Source organism: Arvicola amphibius, chromosome 6 (genome assembly GCF_903992535.2).
Source record: "Arvicola amphibius chromosome 6, mArvAmp1.2, whole genome shotgun sequence".
Lineage (NCBI taxonomy): Eukaryota > Metazoa > Chordata > Mammalia > Rodentia > Cricetidae > Arvicola > Arvicola amphibius.
The window spans coordinates 79,332,683-79,350,347 of NC_052052.2; the positions used below are offsets into that span (position 1 = coordinate 79,332,683).

Sequence of the window (17,665 nt, forward strand, 5' to 3'; positions counted from 1 at the left end):
TTAAGAAACATGCTCAATTTTGTGTAATGCCTTAACTGTTTTATACCCTGCAAACAATATAGAAGTACCATGTGCACATGTGCATGCACACATGTATGCACATACACAGTGTACATATCATTTTATATAGTGGTCATGCTGACTGGAATATGGTAAAATCTCATTGTGGTTGTAATGTTGCAATTCTCTAACAATGTTTTTGCTGTTCTATCTTGGCACGTGCCATTATGAGAAAGTAAAAAGTAATAATAATAATTTTCTGAGAAGCCCTTTGAATGCCCTGTTTTCTTAATGATAAAATTTCCCCTCCCTAAATGTCATCAGGAGGTGATATCTAACAAGAAGAGCAACGTGTACTCCCAACATCCACTCATCTCACGAAACACATCCAGCAATGGGAAAAATGAATGAAAAGGACCTCAGATCTATTTCCATGACTCCCTGATGGGATCTTCCAGGCCATCAAACAGTATCCTTGATGAAAAAGAACAGTATGGAAGCATATCTTGTGTTGCCACTCAGTTATGTGAGCATCTATGATTCTGGACATTTCAAGAAGAAATGATCAGGTTATCTGATTTCGGTTCCTGCATTATTCTCTGTTATTCTCCCCTGATTAAAAATATTCTATAAACCAAATTATTTTTAACACTGCCTCTGTGACATCCATATCTTAGTAGGTAATAATTTAAGAATGACACTCAGTGACAAAGTGACAGAATATATTTTACACACTTTCTTGAAAAACTAAAGTTAAATATAGGCATTTCTAGCATATGTCTAACAGCCTTATTTATGATATGAGTATAGAGACAAAATATAAAAAATGATAACTGGATTTATAAAAATAAAAGTATATTAGGAATTTTTATTTAATAAATATAGCATACTATGTAATGGCTAGGATGTCTATGAGCATGTATTAATCTGGTTTCCTGAAGAATTAAGTACAAAGGAAAGTGATATAAAATGGAAGATGAACTTTGAATCAGAGACACTCAAAGAGAACCAGTGGAATTTGAATTGCATTCAGTAGAGGAAAAAAGAAAAGTTAGCAAATATTCAATTCAGTTGAAACTACCAAAACTTGTTTAAGGAAGTTGAAACATGGTTTATAATATATTTTATTTTCTAAAGGCCAAGGGAAGACAAATGCTCCTTTCTGCTTCATTGAGCATAGCTTCTTCTCAGTCTGAAATAGTAGGAGTCAACCTTCTTGATTACGATTCTTTGCATGAATTGGTTAAAGAAGACACCTGAAAGGTATGGACTGTCATCATAGTATTAATCTTTTTCTGTTCTGTAAGGTCCATTAGGTTACTAGCTTTTTGGTACCATGTGCACCATGAAATCCTTCTCCATACCAGAACTTCTGGTAAGCTGCAACATCTAATACTAGCAGCCAGAAATAGTGTTGAACACAGAGTTTTATCCTCCTCAGGTGGAAGTTGTTGCTTCTAGATTGTCTTCTGCCTTTGATGTTCCCTCTGGATTCCAGGCTCTTCCATCTAGTAGCGCTTTTTTGAGCCTTCTCCAGAAGATGTGCCTCCCCAGAGCATTGTCCTCCCACTCTAGGTAGGTGTTCCTGCTGAGCAGGCGATACAGCTCCACCTGCTGCTTCAGCAGAGACTTCTCCACCTTCTCCAGGACAATGAAGATGATGCCAGAGTGACTGCTTAGAAACTGCCATGTCTGAGCAATCTCATATTCAAAGACACACCAGCGGCTCTGGATAAAGTGTCTAGACACCACCACAATAACCTTCCGGCTCTTGTGGAAGCCTTCTTGGATGATGTTGGCAGCAATGGCTACACCAGGAATAAAGTCTCTGTAATGGAGGCAGAGCTGAAAAGGGGGCACCCCTTCTTCTAAGTTCTTTACCAACTCATTTCTCACCCAGTCTTCATCATGGCTGGAGTAGATGACAAAGGCATCATAGATGCTTTCTCCACTGCTGTACTTTTTACAACCAGCAATCAGCATCAGGTGAAAATAGAATTTGTAGACCAGAAATGCTATAGTGGATATGACAAGCACACTGATGACTGACACACTTATGATAGTCTTATGCATATGACAGGTGGCATTCCTGAAATCCAACACCAGGGAGCCCTTCACCTCTGCAGGTGTTGCACATGTCATTTGCTCAGCATCCACTAAGAATAGGCTCTGGTCCTTGATCCACTGCAGGAAGTTTTGATGTTCACACGTACAAGCAAAAGAATTATTAGTAAGATTGAAGAAGGCTAGACTCTTTGGAAAATGTTGCAGCATTCCTTTGGAAGTCTCTATGTGATTAAAACTGCAATCAAGTGTCTTGAGGGAGTGCAGCTGTTTATAATGGAACGGATCCAAAAGCAGTAAGTTGTTGTGACTCATATTTAGTAACAGAAGTCCATGGAGTGTGTCAAATACCCCCCAAGATACCTGCTGCAATTGGCATTTAGAAACATCCAGGAATGTCAAGTTTGTCATATTTGTAAAGACGTTTGAAAGGGTGTTGTCTTTGAAAGAATTGCCAGCCATTTTTAAGGTGTTAAGACTCGTCAAGCCATAAAATATGCCATTAAACTCAATTTTGGTGTTAGTATAAGAGATGTCAAGATAACGCAGGTTTTCAAGAGATAAGAACACTGAGAATTCTGTGGTCCTTTTTAAAATGGAATGTTGGAAATCCAGGTATTCCAGCTGTTCTAAACCCATGAAGTTTTTACTCATACTGATGACACCATTGAAGCTGAAGTCTAAGTGTTTCAAGCTGCTTGTTCCAAAATGAGAGGAAGAACAGCAAGTCATAAAACTGAGACCATTTCCATGGAGATCTAGAAAGGTGATGTTTGGCAGATTCACATCTGCAAAACTGGGAGTCTTTTTGTTGGTTGTAAAAATCAAATGTTTAATAAAGGGGAGGTCCAGAGATGGAAATTCGTTAAGGATACATCTAGTGACTACTAAGGTTTGCCATTTGAAATATTTAGGAATGTCTTCTAGGTTGTCTAAATGCACACTTACCAGAGACATTGCCGAAACATTTGCCAAGCAATTTAAATCAGTAATATCACCAGAAAATTTGTCTACAAATGTTAACCGGAACTCATCAATGATCACATTGCACAATCCTTCCATGACAGAATGGTCAAAACTTTCTACATTCCTTTCATTTTTAAATTCTCCCAAGATCAACCGATGAACTTGCAAACCATCCAGGTTTTGAATGCAAGTTTTCATTACATTTGTGCTATTAAAATTACTTCTTAGAGTCAGTTCATAGAGCCTAATTCCTTGAAAGGCTCGAGGTTGAATAAAGTCAATTGGGTTCAAGGACAGCTCTAAAGAAAGATTGAGTTGGGGATTTTCACGTAAAGCCTGAAAGTCTTGGTGATAAATAGTTTCAATATAGTTATTAGAAAGGTCCAAGTGTTCTAGGTTTGTCAGATTAGAAAAATACTCAGGTAATTTGGAGGAATGTATAAGATTGTGAGCCACATTGAGTTTCTTTAAGGTTTTAAGGTGTCCAATAGGTAAACTCTCTAGAGAATCCAGATTTATCTCCACAGCCACGAGATTCTGTAAACTTGCTAGTCCAGAAAAGCTTCCCTGGGATAAACTCTGGATAGGGTTTCCTGTCAGTATCAAGGTTGAGAGCTGGTGTAAGCCCTCATATGCCTTGTCTTCAACTGTCTCAATTTCACACCTATGAGGAGAAGAGATACCAATTATGTATTTTTGCTTAATAAAACTTTATAGCATCATAACAATTCCTGCAAACCTACAATAAAATCATATGTGATATACCATGTTATTGTGAGGAGAGAAACACACAAAGCAAGGCAATTGACAATGGTGTGGGCAGGTCCAGCATTTTCACACTGGCTAGTGTGATAAACTATGCATGGCAACAAATCAATCAGAAGGAAATCAATTCACGATCAATAATTGGGGCATAAATGACTGCTTGTCTTACAGAATATGTAATAGCCTTAGATTAAGTTTAGACATTTTTTTCCACACATAGCTGTGATTGTACATCTGATGGGTCCAGACTATATGGATGGTTGTTAGTTGTTAGTCATAATAAATGCTTGGTGAAAGTCAACTCAAAGACATAAATAATTATACCTAAGTGTCAAAGATAGCATTAATATTTACAAAAGTTACTTATATGTGGCAGCTAGGTATTAAAATCTGTCATTATCACAGGTAAATGTTAATAATTGGTGATGTGAGTAAGGTTTTGCAGAAAAGTAGAAAGTAGGCTAGGAATGTTCACATCAAAGGAATTGACCCTCTTTTAGGGGATGAAACAGACTTCTCGGCAAATATTTAAGTGGAAATTTTAATGATAAATAAGAATAAAGGTGATGCAAACAGCGGGTCTGAACACCAAATTAAGCAGCAAGCATGGCACAAGGAGAAACCACAATACATAGTCTCCGTGGCTCTGGATGTCAAGGGAGATGAGGAAGGAGAGCATGAGGTTGTGAAGAGAGGACTTGCAAATAAAGTAGAAAATCACAAGCCCAATAAATATGAATTTTATCCCAATATCAATAAGCTGTACTATATATAGCATCCATAGAAACAAACTAGCAACAAAACTCATATGCAGTCAACCTACATGCATGACAGACTTCACTGCAGATGCTTACCAGACACAGTCTGCAAATGTGTGATTTCCTAAACTTTTAGAGCAGCCCTCACTTTTCCTGTTCTCCTTGGATGATCATAGGTAAGAAAACAACTCTGGTCTGTGCTTTGGTTATTTATTGGTAATTTGACAAAGGATTGGGGTATTGCAGAAAGAATACTGGAAGAGGCGGCCAGGTAGCCAGGATTGGATGTACCTACTCTCCTGCCTTCACACATGGCCTTTGGAACCATATTTTGTCTGTGTTTCAATCATCCTGCTTCTAAATTATGTGATTCAGTTCGATTCTTTCTCAAGCTTCCTCTCTCAGCTATGTGATTTTGTAGTCCATAATCATATACATATATTGCCATATATTGCAGATAAGGACAAAAAGCTCTTTCTCTGTTTCTATCTCATAATATCCAGCTCATAACTTTAGAGAAATGGAGTGATACCATGAAGAGACTTTGAACTTGGAAGCCAGAGATATTAGCTGATGCTCTATTCTGCTGAGGTGAATAATATTATTCAATATTACTGTAGATAAGTCACTCAAATCCTTCAAAACTCAGTTTTCTTAGACCCAAGAAGAAAAAAATCAAACATGCATATATGTTTCCAAGGGCTACCTGGTCTATTACAAAACACTGTTAGGAGTCTAGTTACTACACATTAAACACCTTTGGAAAGGTGTGGGAAATAACTTGTCTGCCCGGCACTAATGCAAAACATCCTTTGATCGAAGGGAAGAGAAACCAACTCTTCCTAAGCATATATATTCAAAGCATTTAAGGAATGTTCTTAAAATGTAGTAGTATAGATCAATGCTCGGTTATCCAGGACATTGATGAGAGCTATGTCCTCTTTTATTGAGAAGTTATTCTTTCTACTGTTCTACCTCCCTGTCTAACGCAGTTCCCTGCAAATCTCTGGGGAAAAGTAAAGCATAAAATCTAATGAAATGATTATAATAGCATTTTTTAAACTCATAAAACTCACTAAATAATTTTACTACATGCAGTACCTAATAACATTTCACCATGCAGTGAGATTTATAATTTTCATTTATGTGGCAGTTTGAATGTATTTAGCTTCTATAAACTCAATGAGTGGCACTATTAGGAGGTATGGCCCTGTTGGAGGAAGTGTGGGCTTGTTGGAAGAGGCTGGTTGACACAGGCCTTTAATCCAGACCTTGAGACTGGAAGGCACACCTTTAATCCAGACTATCATACCTTCTGTAGGAAGTGTGTCACTTCCCCGAGTGTGACAGACAGTCCACTTACTGCTGCCTGCAAGATATAGGACACTTGACTATTTCTTCAGCATTATGCCTGCCTGCATGCTGCCATGCTCCCCACCATAATGGACTGAATATCTGATGTATGTCTATCACCACAATTAAATTTTTCTTTTATAAATGTTGTGTCTCTTCACAGCAATAGTAACATTAACTAAGACAATTTAATAAAAGTGAAAGCTGAGACTCAGGTAAAATTTACATGCATCACATCATACAGTTATAAATACTGGAGGAAGAATGAGCTCCATTCTTCTTTGTGCACAGAGTTGTTGCTCTCCCACTTTGTAATATTCTATCAATACCCAAGTAAAGAATATATCACATTAGGTAGGTAGTTTCAGACTTTTTGATAGTAATAACTGCTCTGCAGAAGCCTTTTAATATCTTGATTTTTTTGTTGTTTGTTTGTTTTAGTTTTTTTGAGACAGGTTTTCTCTGTGCAGCTTTGGAGCCTGTCCTGTGACTCACTCTGTAGACCAGGCTGGCCTGTCCCCTCCACCCCAAGTGCTGGGATTAAAGGAATGCACCACCACCGCCAGCCATAATCTTGATCTTTATCAAGAAATTTCAGAATATAAACATATGGAACATTTCTGTAGTTTTATAGACACTGCAGAAAAAAATGAATTCCCTTTATCTACTTCAAACTTGAAGGATGTCTCTGATCATTGCAGCCCCCACTGATGTAAAGCTGAAGCTGAGCTGGTGACATCCCTCCCCAGTGGCTAGATTTCACAGGAAGGTGGTGTAGAGGCTGCTGGGAGGGAAAATCTTCAGTGGTGTCATCCAGCTATGAACCCTATGAATTAAGGCACTAACTCTCAGGCAAGATGTGTCTAGTGATGAAATGTTAGCATATCTATTCTAGGGTAACAAATCTTTCTTGGGTTAGATTTCTGTCTCAGTCCACAGGAAGTTACCCATGGTTGGTATTGTTAAAGAAGTAAAAAAGCAGTGATTAGATCTATGACCCCGGTGTTTGGGGTGGGAAGGAGGGTAGTTTTTTTTTACTGTGGTTTAGTTAAATTAGCAGGGCACCAGATGACTGTCAAAATATATTTATACCCATTAACACATGTCACTCCTCTTTATAGTAAACAGTGGAGAATGCAGATATTCTCAGATGGTCAAGATGCCAGGAGTGAAAGACAGTTCTGTGGTCGGTCCTGAAATAGGTATTTATAGCACCCACTCTAAGAGTAAGAGAAAACTGAGGAAGAGAGAGCAGAAAGAATTTAGGAGTCAGAAGACAGGGAGAAGAGGGGCTATCTTTGGAAAAGACACAGCCATTTTAAACATGATCTCATAGCAACTGTGGTTAACTACTCTGAACCTGCACAAGACTAAGCCTACCAATAGAAAGTCATGGATCAAGGAGGGTACATTGATTTTAGTTGTTTTCAACTGGTTACACCCACTAGGTTCCAATAAGTATTTGCAATTCGATGATCACACAGAGACTATGGTTAAAATCAGTGAGTCACAAAATAAACAAAAGGTATGACTATAGGAAGGGGATCTGTTGGAAAGAGTCAGGGCTATCAGGGATCAGGTGGAATCAGGTGTAGTGAGGGTAAGAGCAAAAGAATGCACTATATGCATGATTGAAATTGTCAAAGAACAAATTTTACATAGAAATATTCAGCTTCCCATCTAAAATATTGGTTAAAAGTTTATGTGTCCCAACAAATGGTATAATGCACTGAATCAGAAAAAAAAATCTTAGCAACTGCTTCTTGCTCATAGCAGATGTTTTTCTTGGATCTTGGCACCTTTCTCCCGAGTTAGTATCTTTCTTATCCTCTATTCCACTTTCAATTTTTAGGCATCTTCTGCACCTTCTCATGTCTCCTCACTGACACATAACAAGGCAGTCCCTCTCCTAACCAACACAGATTGTTATTTGCTCATAATTTATCACTTACTGTTGTAAACCACAGTATTAAAGTTGGTTACCATTTTTTGGATTTGTGCTATGTGTCTAATAACAGGGGCACTTTAACTTATTAACTCATTGAAGAGAGACTTAATCCTACTTAATAATTAGGAGTATGTGTTATGTATCTATAAGTTCTTATTCTGTAGCTTAGGGTACAGCATACAGAATGTGGTCCATAAATATCTAATGGAATAGTTTAAGCTAATGTAAAATTTAGAACAGTTCTTAAATATTCTTATCTATCTGTACATCATACTTAAACTGGTAAAGAAAAGTAGTTTTTCCAAGAATATACAGTAAGCAATCCATTTGCTGGATGAATGAGTAAAAGAGGAAGTTGAGTTAGAATAAGCTAAATTTTCTTGCCCAAGAATTCAATAATAGAAAAATAACTATCTCACCTTGTGCAACATGTAAAAGCTCATTTATTACCTGGATAAATCCAGAAACTGAAGTTCTGGAAAATTAGAGAAGCTATGACTTCTTAAGGTCTTCAGGGTGTTGAAGCTCAGATCTAAATTCTTGACTGAAGAGGGGATGTTGATGGGGATTTTGTTGAGATTCTGATCCATGCATTTGTAGGTAATGTTAGGATCCACCTGTAAAGATCACACAACAAATGTCTGCCCAACTGCATGTGTTCCCACTCCTCCAAAAACAAGTAATGAGGTGGTAAAACTCTTAAACAGTCAACCTTCTTCTGTCCACCCATCTATCAATTCAGTCATTCTGTTTTATTTTGTTTGAAACAGAATCCAATTTAGCCCAGTCTTGAGTTTTTTATACAGCTTAAGGTGACATTGAACTTCCTGATTTATCTGTCCCTACCATAAAAGTTTTGATACTACATGAGTATGGCATCACATTCATCCCCACCCATTCATTTATCTATCACTTTACACATATAAAATTTCTTTTTCTTATATTAGGAATCAAAAAATATCTCCTGCATTCTCAATGTGTTAATTAAAAGAAAACTATGATTAAATGAAGAACAACAGCATCAGGTGTTAAAGGGCTCCCAAGTACGAAATCCTTAGTTCCAAAACAGATGTTCTATGCCACTTGGTACAAAGTAACTTTTAATTATTTTATTTATTTATTTTTAAGGTTTTAATTATAACATTTCTCTTTTCCCTTTCTTTCCTTCAAGTTCTAGCTTAGCCCCTCTTCTTTGCTCTCTTTCAAATCAATGGCCTCTTTTTCCTATTAGTTTCTCTTATATACATGCACGAATATGTGTATATATACATATATATATATACATATATATATATACAACTTGCTCAGTTTGTATAATATTACTCATATGTGTTTTTCATGAATGACCATTTGGCATTTGGTAATCATCTGATGTTCTCTTTCCTAGCAAGACTCTCTACTACTCAAACGGAAACCATTACAGAAAATCAGAAGCAATCAAAATGCAGAATTCTAAAACCCAATCCCAACCACCTGTGTCTTATTGGATCACCATGTATTAAAATTAGAAATCAACAACAATGCTACCCCCAGAAGAGTCATTGCCAAATTCCTTTTATGAAGCCACAGTTAACCTGATACCTAAACCACACAAAGACTCAACCAAGAAAGAGAATTATAGGCCAATCTCACTCATGAACATTGATGCAAAAATTCTCAATAAAATACAGGCAAACCCAATCCAAGAACACATTAGAAAAAATATCCACTACGATCTAGTAGGCTTCATCCCAGAGTTGCAGGGCTGGTTCAACATACGAAAATCTATCAATGTAATCCATCATATAAATAAACTGAAGGAAAAAATATGATCATCTCATTAGATGCTGAAAAAGCATTTGACAAATTCAACACCCCTTTATGATAAAGTTCTTGGAGAGATTAGAGATACAAGGATCATTCCTAAATATAATAAAGGCTATTTACAGCAAGCCGACAGCTAACATCAAATTAAATGGAGAGAAACTCAAGGCCATCCCACTAAATTCAGTAACGTGACAAGGCTGTCCACTCTCTCCTTATCTCTTCAATATAGTGCTTGAAGTTCTAGCAATAGCAATAAGACAACATAGGGGGATCAAGGGGATTCGAATTGGAAAGGAAGAAGTTAAACTTTCGTTATTTGCAGATGATATGATAGTGTACATAAACGACCCGAAAAACTCCACCAAAGAACTCCTACAGCTGATAAACTCTTTTAGTAACAAGGCAGGATACAAGATCAATTCCAAAAACTCAGTTTCCCTCCTATACACAAAGGATAAGGAAGCAGATTTGGAAATCAGAGAAGTATCATCTTTCATGATAGCCACAAATAGCATAAAATATCTTGGGGTAAGTCTAACCAAGGATGTGAAAGATCTATTTGACAAGAACTTTAAGTCATTGAAGAAAGAAATTGAAGAGGATACCAGAAAATGGAAAGATCTCCCTTGCTCCTGGATTGGGAGGATCAACATAGTAAAAATGGCAATTCTACCAAAGGCAATCTATAGATTTAATGCAATCCCCATCAAGGTCCCATCAAAATTCTTCACAGATCTTGAAAGGACAATAATCAACTTTATATGGAAAAACAAGAATCCCAGGATAGCCAAAACAATCTTATACAATAAAGGAACTTCTGGACACATTACCATCCCTGATTTCAAAGTCTATTACAGAGCTACAGTACTGAAAACAGCTTGGTATTGGCATAAAAACAGAGAAGTGGACCAATGGAATCAAATAGAAGACCCGGATCTTAACCCACAAACCTATGAACACCTGATTTTTGGTAAAGGAGCCAATAGTGCACAATGGAAGAAAGAGGGCATCTTCAACAAATGGTGCTTGCATAACTGGATGTCAACCTGTAGAAGAATGAAAGTAAATCCATATCTATCACCATGCACAAAACTCAAGTCCAAATGGATTAAAGACCTCAATATCAATCTGAACATACTGAACCTGTTAGAGGAGAAAGTGGGAAGTACTCTACAACATTTGGGCACAGGAGACCTTTTCCTACGTATAACCCCAGCAGCACAGACATTAAGGGCAACATTGAATAAATGGGACCTCCTGAAGCTAAGCAGCTTCTGTATAGCAAAGGACACTGTCACTAAGACAAAAAGGCAGCCTACTGACTGGGAAAAGAGCTTCACCAACCCCGCAACAGACAAAGGTCTGATCTCCAAAATATATAAGGAACTCAAGAGACTAGACTTTAAAATGCTAATTAACCCAATTAAAAATGGGGCACTGAACTGAACAGAGAATTCTCAACAGATGAAGTTCAAATGGCCAAAAGACACTTAAGGTCATGCTCAACCTCCTTAGCAATCAGGGAAATGCAAATCAAAACAACTTTGAGATACCATCTTACACCTGTCAGATTGGCTAAATTCAAAACACCAATGATAGCCTTTGCTGGAGAGGTTGTGGAGTAAGGGATACACTCATCCATTGCTGGTGGGAATGCAAACTTGTGCAACCACTTTGGAAAGCAGTGTGGCAGTTTCTCAGGAAATTCAGGATCAACCTACCCCAGGACCCAGCAATCCCACTCTTGGGAATTTACCCAAGAGATGCCCAATCATATTACAAAAGCATTTGTTCACCTATGTTCATAGCAGCATTATTTGTAATAGCCAGAACCTGGAAAAAACCTAGATGCCCTTCAGTGGAAAAATGAATGAAGAAACTGTGGAATATATACATATTAGAGTACAACTCAGAGATAAAAAACAATGACATCTTGAATTTTGCATGCAAATGGGTGGAAATAAAAAACACTATTCTGAGTGAGGTAACCCAGACCCAAAAAGATGAACATGGGATGTACTCTCTCATAATCAGTTTCTATCCATAAATAAAGGTCATCGAGACTATAATTCGTGATCCTAGAGAAGATAATAAGAAGGTGAACCCAAAGAAAAATATATAGTTATCCTCCTGGCTATTGGAAGTAGACAAGAATGTTAGGCAAAAATTGGGAACTTGGGGGCAGGGTGGGATGGGGGCAAGGGGAGATGGGGAGAGAAATGTATGAAGGGGAGGATGGAGAGAGCTTGGGGGAATGGGATGGTTGGGATATATGAAGGGTGGATATGGGAGCAGGGAAGCATATATCTTAATTAAGGGAGCCATTTTAGGGTTGTCAAGAGACTTGACTTTAGAGGGGTTCCCAGGTATCCAGGGAGATGCCCCCAGGTAGTTCCTTGGGCAGCTGAGGGGAGGGAGCCGGATAAGGCCAGATCCTATAGCCATACTGATGAATATCTTGCATATAACCATAGAACCTTCATCTGGCGATGGATGGAGATAGAGACAGAGCCCACATTGGAGCACCGGACTGAGCTCCCAAGGTCCTGATGAGGAGCAAAAGGAGGGAGAACATGAGAAAGAAAGTCAGGACCGTGAGGGGTGTGTTCACCCACTGAGACGGTGGGACAGAATTAACGGGAGATCAGCAAGACCAGTTGGAATGGGACTGATGGAACATCCGACCAAACCGGACTCTGAATGTGGCTGATGGTGGACGCTGACTGAGAAGCCAAGGACAATGGCGATGGGCTTTGATCTACGGCATGGACGGGCTCTGTGTGAGACTTGACAGTTTGGATGCTCACCTTCCTGGACCTGGAGGCAGTTGGGAGGACCTTGGACTTAACATAGTGTAGGGAACCCTGATAGCTCTTTGGCCTGGAGAGGGAGGGAGTGGGGGTATGGGTGGAGGGGAGGGGAGGGAAAGGGGAGGAGGAGAGGAGATGGAAATTTTTAATATAAACAATTATAAGAGCCCAGGGAACAAAAAGTTTACTGTGATATTGTGTCTCCTAATAATGTCAAAGGCTACACTCTTAGTCTCACTAACATGACTGCTTAAACATGAGCTGAGCAAGCACAACAATTAGACATGCTATTGTGGAGAAAGCATGAAGCCCAGGGGTCCGCAGCTCTCTCCAGGCAGCTAGGAACTATAGGCAACTGAGGAATTCTGAAAGTGAGTCAATGTTTTGTTGTTGTTTGTTTGTTATATAATATCTTCAGTAAACTTAGTTTTAGGGAAAATATATGTATTGTTGTAAATGCTTAGTTTTATGTAAAATTTCTATCATTCTAATTACTTATCTTAATTATATACAGTTACATGTCCAGACTTTTCCTAGCTATCACCTATTTCTGACAACTGCATTTTCTTTCTTGGGTAATGATCTTAGCAACTTGGTGCAGGAATGAGAGGCAGTCTTCGAGTGCAAGGATTCCAGAGGTGGAAAACAGTGACCAAGGGCAAGGGTTTGTGTTGTTATAGTCACCACTTAATTTTATCTATTTTCTCACATTTACTGTAAACCCCATTCCATAACCTTCCTTTCAATTTCATAATTATATGATTCCAGAAAAATGCTTCATTTAACCCAATAAGTTTTATTTTCTCTAATTTAAAAGCAATAGAATTCTCAAAGAAATAAGTGAGATCAGAGTTTATCTCAAAGCTTGCTATAATCAAAGTGATAAATATAAATGTTAATTATCATTGGCTATTATTAACCCTTTGTTGCATATCAACATTTTACTTTCATGTTATGTATTTTATGCTAATATTAAAAAATCCTTTAAAGATGAAAAATAAGAAGATGGGGTAATGTACATATAGTCAGAAGATTTAGACTTGTAGTTTCCCCCCTCACATATGTCTGGTTAAATGATAATTATCATAGTATCCTTGAAGACAGTGCTAATAGAGTAAGGTATCAGTCAGAAATTCTTCTCTTGCCCTCTTTTATTTCTTCACAGGTTTTGATCACTAGGCAACCTTACATTGCCTATGTAATTATTTTCCAAATGTTGTTCATTCAATGAAATGGACCATGGTCTTTGCTGCTCTGATGATTTTGTTTGTTATGGTGTCTCCAAGGCTCAGAAAGATGCACAGTGACCGACCAATGCCAGTAGATATTTGTCGGATAAGTGAATGATACGCATCATGTAATTATGGATCAGAGGTGCACGTAAGCCACATGGTAGACCTTCTCTGCTAAGGGTCATGGGCAATACAAAAATAAATGATATAGAATTCCAGATGGCATTGAACTCGCAGCATCAGCTAACAGGGAAGGAAAGTTAATAAGACCCAAAAGGTAGGTCTGGATCAAAATAAATAGAGACTGATTCTAGATCCAGAACATGAAAAGAGAAGAAATGTATGTCATAAGAAAAAAAAAACATAAGCAAATAAAGGATGGGAACAAATTCTGGTAGAGTGGATAGCAACAGGCAAGGGAGGAGAGCCTGAGTCATGGGAAGCCACAGTCTGAGCACAAGCGCAACAAGAATAGCAAGCAGCTATTCTTTCATTTGCTTCACATGTACAAATGGGAGACCTATAATCGTCTAGATACTGTTAGCATATGATAAAGCCAACAGAAAAAGATGATAAATAATAAAAACATAGACAAGAGTACAAAATGATGTGATGGATGAGAACACATACTCAGAGGCCAAAGGCAGAGGTCTCCATGTGGCAAACAAGAAAAACTCCCTGAGGAGACACTTCTACAGATATTTACATAAAGTGAAAGTGAAAAAAGAAATCCTAAAAAGGCCCTATGTTCCAGTATTGTAGCTATAAGCCACACACAACTCTTAAACATGAACTATGTGTGTAGGATAAATCAAAATGTGTGATAAACATAAAGTATTGCTGACTTTCTAATATTCTGTCCCAAAAATGAAACATAACTATGCTCTTAGTAGTTGGACTGTATTTGATTATATAAAATATGTCACTAAAACTAGCTTTGCCCATTTATTTTCATTTTACAATTTTACAACTAGGAAAATTTTAAACTATATAAGGGGATCCCAACACTTTACCATGAGACAGCTCTTATCTAGGTGAGGGATGTTGTGGGAAGGGCAAGCAGTTCAAAGACTCTGTAGGGCAAAACAGCTTTTGTGGCACCTAAAGAGTTATTAAAAGATTTTAAGGAGCAGTTTGAAAGATCCAAGCTTCTGGACCAACGAAAACAGATAAAGATGGTAGGGTTGTTACAGAAAGGAGTGTAAATTAGGAAGCTAGTCATCACCACTGGACACAAGGCCAAGGGAACTGAGACCCAGGCCTATGGAATGGACAGGCCGGCTTTTGAGGGTTGTCAGAATACAGTATACAACAAGAGTAGAGGGATTTTATCTCAGTTTGAAACTGGTTGGAAACTATCTCAGTCAACATAGCCAAGGAATCAGAAGGCAAGATACTGAGAAAGCAAGGAGTTAGTCTTTGTTTTAAGTTAAAATATTTTCCCCCATGTCAACATAATGACTCTAACTCATTATACCTGTTTTGAGCTTCTGAGCCTGCCTCACCTTGAATTATTTCCTTGTTTGCTCAGCTCTATTGTGAGCTTCTGAGATAATTGTGTGGTCTGTGCAGTGAGAAAACAAGAATTCGTCATGAATTAGATTACTCACTAGTCAGAATTTCACCAAGAAAGGAGTCACTGCCTTAGTTCAGGTTTTACATTGCTCTCTGTCTCTTTCTGTTGTCTCTGAGTGCCTCTGTCTCTGTATGCCTCACTGTCTCTCTGTGTATTTGTCTGTCTCTCCATATGTCTCTCTCTCTGTGTCTCTCTCTCTTTCTCTCCCCTTCCTTCTCTCCCAATTCATTCTCTTCCAGTATTAGTGACATAATTCCAAACTCTCAGAAAATTCCTTCATTTTGAAAACCAGCTCTAGTTATTAATGTGTGTGTGTGTGTGTGTGTGTGTGTGTGTGTGCGTTCACTCATGCATATACACACCTGCCAAGGCAAACACTTGGATCTCAGCAGATACCTTAAAAAAGTAGCTTCTCTACTCCGCTATGTGGGACTTGAGGATTGAACTCAGATTGTCAGGTTTGACAGCAACTGACCAACCTGCTGAGCTGCCGCTCCATCATTCAAAGAAGTTTCTTAAGAGACAGAAATGACAGCCACCTTCACCTGGGTTGGAAAGGGGAGGAATGACTACGGAAAGCTGAGCGTCCACAGTACCAAGAGAAGGCCCTGATATTAATAACCTTCTTCAATTCCCCTGTGAGCACTCTAATTCCTTTACAGTGTGAAAACAAGCCTCTGAAAGGTTCAGTAATTTCTTTGATGTCATTCAGGAAGGTCACAGAACAATATGTTTAAATTGTTTTTACTAATTACAAGTACCTAGTCATAGCTCATATGTCATAAAAAAACACCACACATTGTCTGTTTCTGCCCTGCTAACACTGAGTCTTTTTCTTCCCACAACTTCTCATGTTTTCGATTAGTTTAACTCCTTTGTGCAAAGTAAACAAACCGGAATGTACAGCAGGAAGCTCTGAGCTGGGGACAGTTCTGAGAGACAAGGGAGGCTAGCAGGAAAGGAACTGGTCAAGACACATACCTCCACGCAGGGGTCCAATCTTTCAGGTCTCAGGCACGAAAGGAACAATGCCATCATCGATGTACCAGCCAGGCAGAAGGGAGGCCTCATCCTGGCATTTTCTGCAGCCAGCAGAGGCCATGAGAAAGCATGATGAGCTAACTGCAACGGTTGGCAGGGCAGAGTCCCTGGGGCACCAGCCTCTTCTCTCTCCGTGGGTGCCCCTCTGCAAGTACTATATTTAAAGATGTTCTGGGCCAAAGGGTGAGAGGAAGTGAGAGTGGCAACTTTAGCGTTCTCTTTTTTTTTTATTCTAGAATTTATCTGCCCTAACGCAGGAGGCAGTTTAGAAGACGAAGGGGAGGACAGGAAGAAAAAGAAGAAGGCGTTTGCTGACCAGCCAGCGGAGGAGCTGCAAGAGGAGGAGCAGCAAGAGGAAGCTGGCGTTCATCCCAGGAAGTCATCTGACCTCTGGGCTTGGTGAATGCAGGAAAGTAACCAGAGACTTGTACAGCCAGTGTACGTGCTTGGAACAATGCCCACATTCTTGTTTGTATTTCAGTAGTGGAAACTTAGCTCCAGCTAAATTTCTAAGCCTAAGACAGCACAGTACCACAGACTGGATGTTACAAAATACAGGAATTTCTGTTCACACAATGCTAAAGGCTAGAACCCAGGATCAAATGTCTTCAGGTGTATCTGTGTCCTGATCTTTTCTTGTATGTGTGTGTGTATGTGTGTGTGTGTGTCCTGCTATGCGTATCTGCTTATTCACGGGGTAATTGATATTTCATGTGTGTGCTCTGTGTGCATACACATGCAAGCATGTGTGTGTCGTGTGTGTGTATGTGTGTGTGTCCTGTTATGTGTATCTGCTTATTCGTAGGGTAATGGATATTTCATGTGTGTGATTTATGTGCATACACATGCAAGCATGTGTGGTGTGTGTGTGTGTGTGTGTGTGTGTGTGTGTGTGTGTGTGTATAAAAACCAGAGTTCATTATTGGGTGCCTTCCTTATTTGTTCTCAAACTTCTTCTGTTATTGTTAATTATTAATTACTAATTATTTTTCTTACTGTTAGAGACTGGAAGAGACACAATGTTTTACAAAGGGGAAACATTCCTCAAAATAAGAGTGGCTTAGTGAACTGAGGGTAAAACTCAAAACTTTCCACTATAGTTCTGGAGCCAAGGTCTCTCACTGAACCTGCTCGTTTGTTGACTAGACTGTCTGGCCGGTGAGTCCTTGCGATCTACTCATCTCTCCCCCCTCCTCAGTGCTGGGGTTACACGGACATGCAACAGCATGCAGTCTTTATGTCAGTACAGGGGATTTGCAGGTCTTCATGCATGTGAAGTACTTTACTAACTGAGCTCTCCAGTTTCTGAACTCTTTTAAAAGTAATCCTGCCTATATTGTATTAAG

General features: G+C 38.8%; 1 protein-coding gene across 1 annotated transcript; it reads right to left on the reverse strand.

Annotated features, from left to right (window-relative positions):
- Nucleotides 1-1,106: 1,106 nt before the first annotated feature.
- On the reverse strand, nt 1,107-16,624 carry Tlr4 (toll like receptor 4). The gene is made up of 3 exons (XM_038335519.1): nt 16,260-16,624; nt 8,305-8,471; nt 1,107-3,694 (listed from the first exon to the last, which is right to left on the reverse strand). The coding sequence occupies exons 1-3, from the start codon at nt 16,347-16,349 to the stop codon at nt 1,438-1,440; spliced, it is 2,514 nt and encodes an 837-aa protein (XP_038191447.1). The 5' UTR covers nt 16,350-16,624; the 3' UTR covers nt 1,107-1,437.
- Between the last annotated feature and the right edge of the window lie 1,041 nt (nt 16,625-17,665).

Excerpts from the sequence above, each read along its gene's own strand:
- Tlr4 (XM_038335519.1), bottom strand. The coding sequence starts at position 16,349 with ATGAGGCCTCCCTTCTGCCTGGCTGGTACATCGATGATGGCATTGTTC. Across the intron at positions 8,472-16,259 it reads GATTGGACCCCTGCGTGGAG|GTGGATCCTAACATTACCTA; the intron begins GTATGTGTCTTG and ends TGATCTTTACAG. Across the intron at positions 3,695-8,304 it reads CAGTTTCTGGATTTATCCAG|GTGTGAAATTGAGACAGTTG; the intron begins GTAATAAATGAG and ends TTCTCCTCATAG.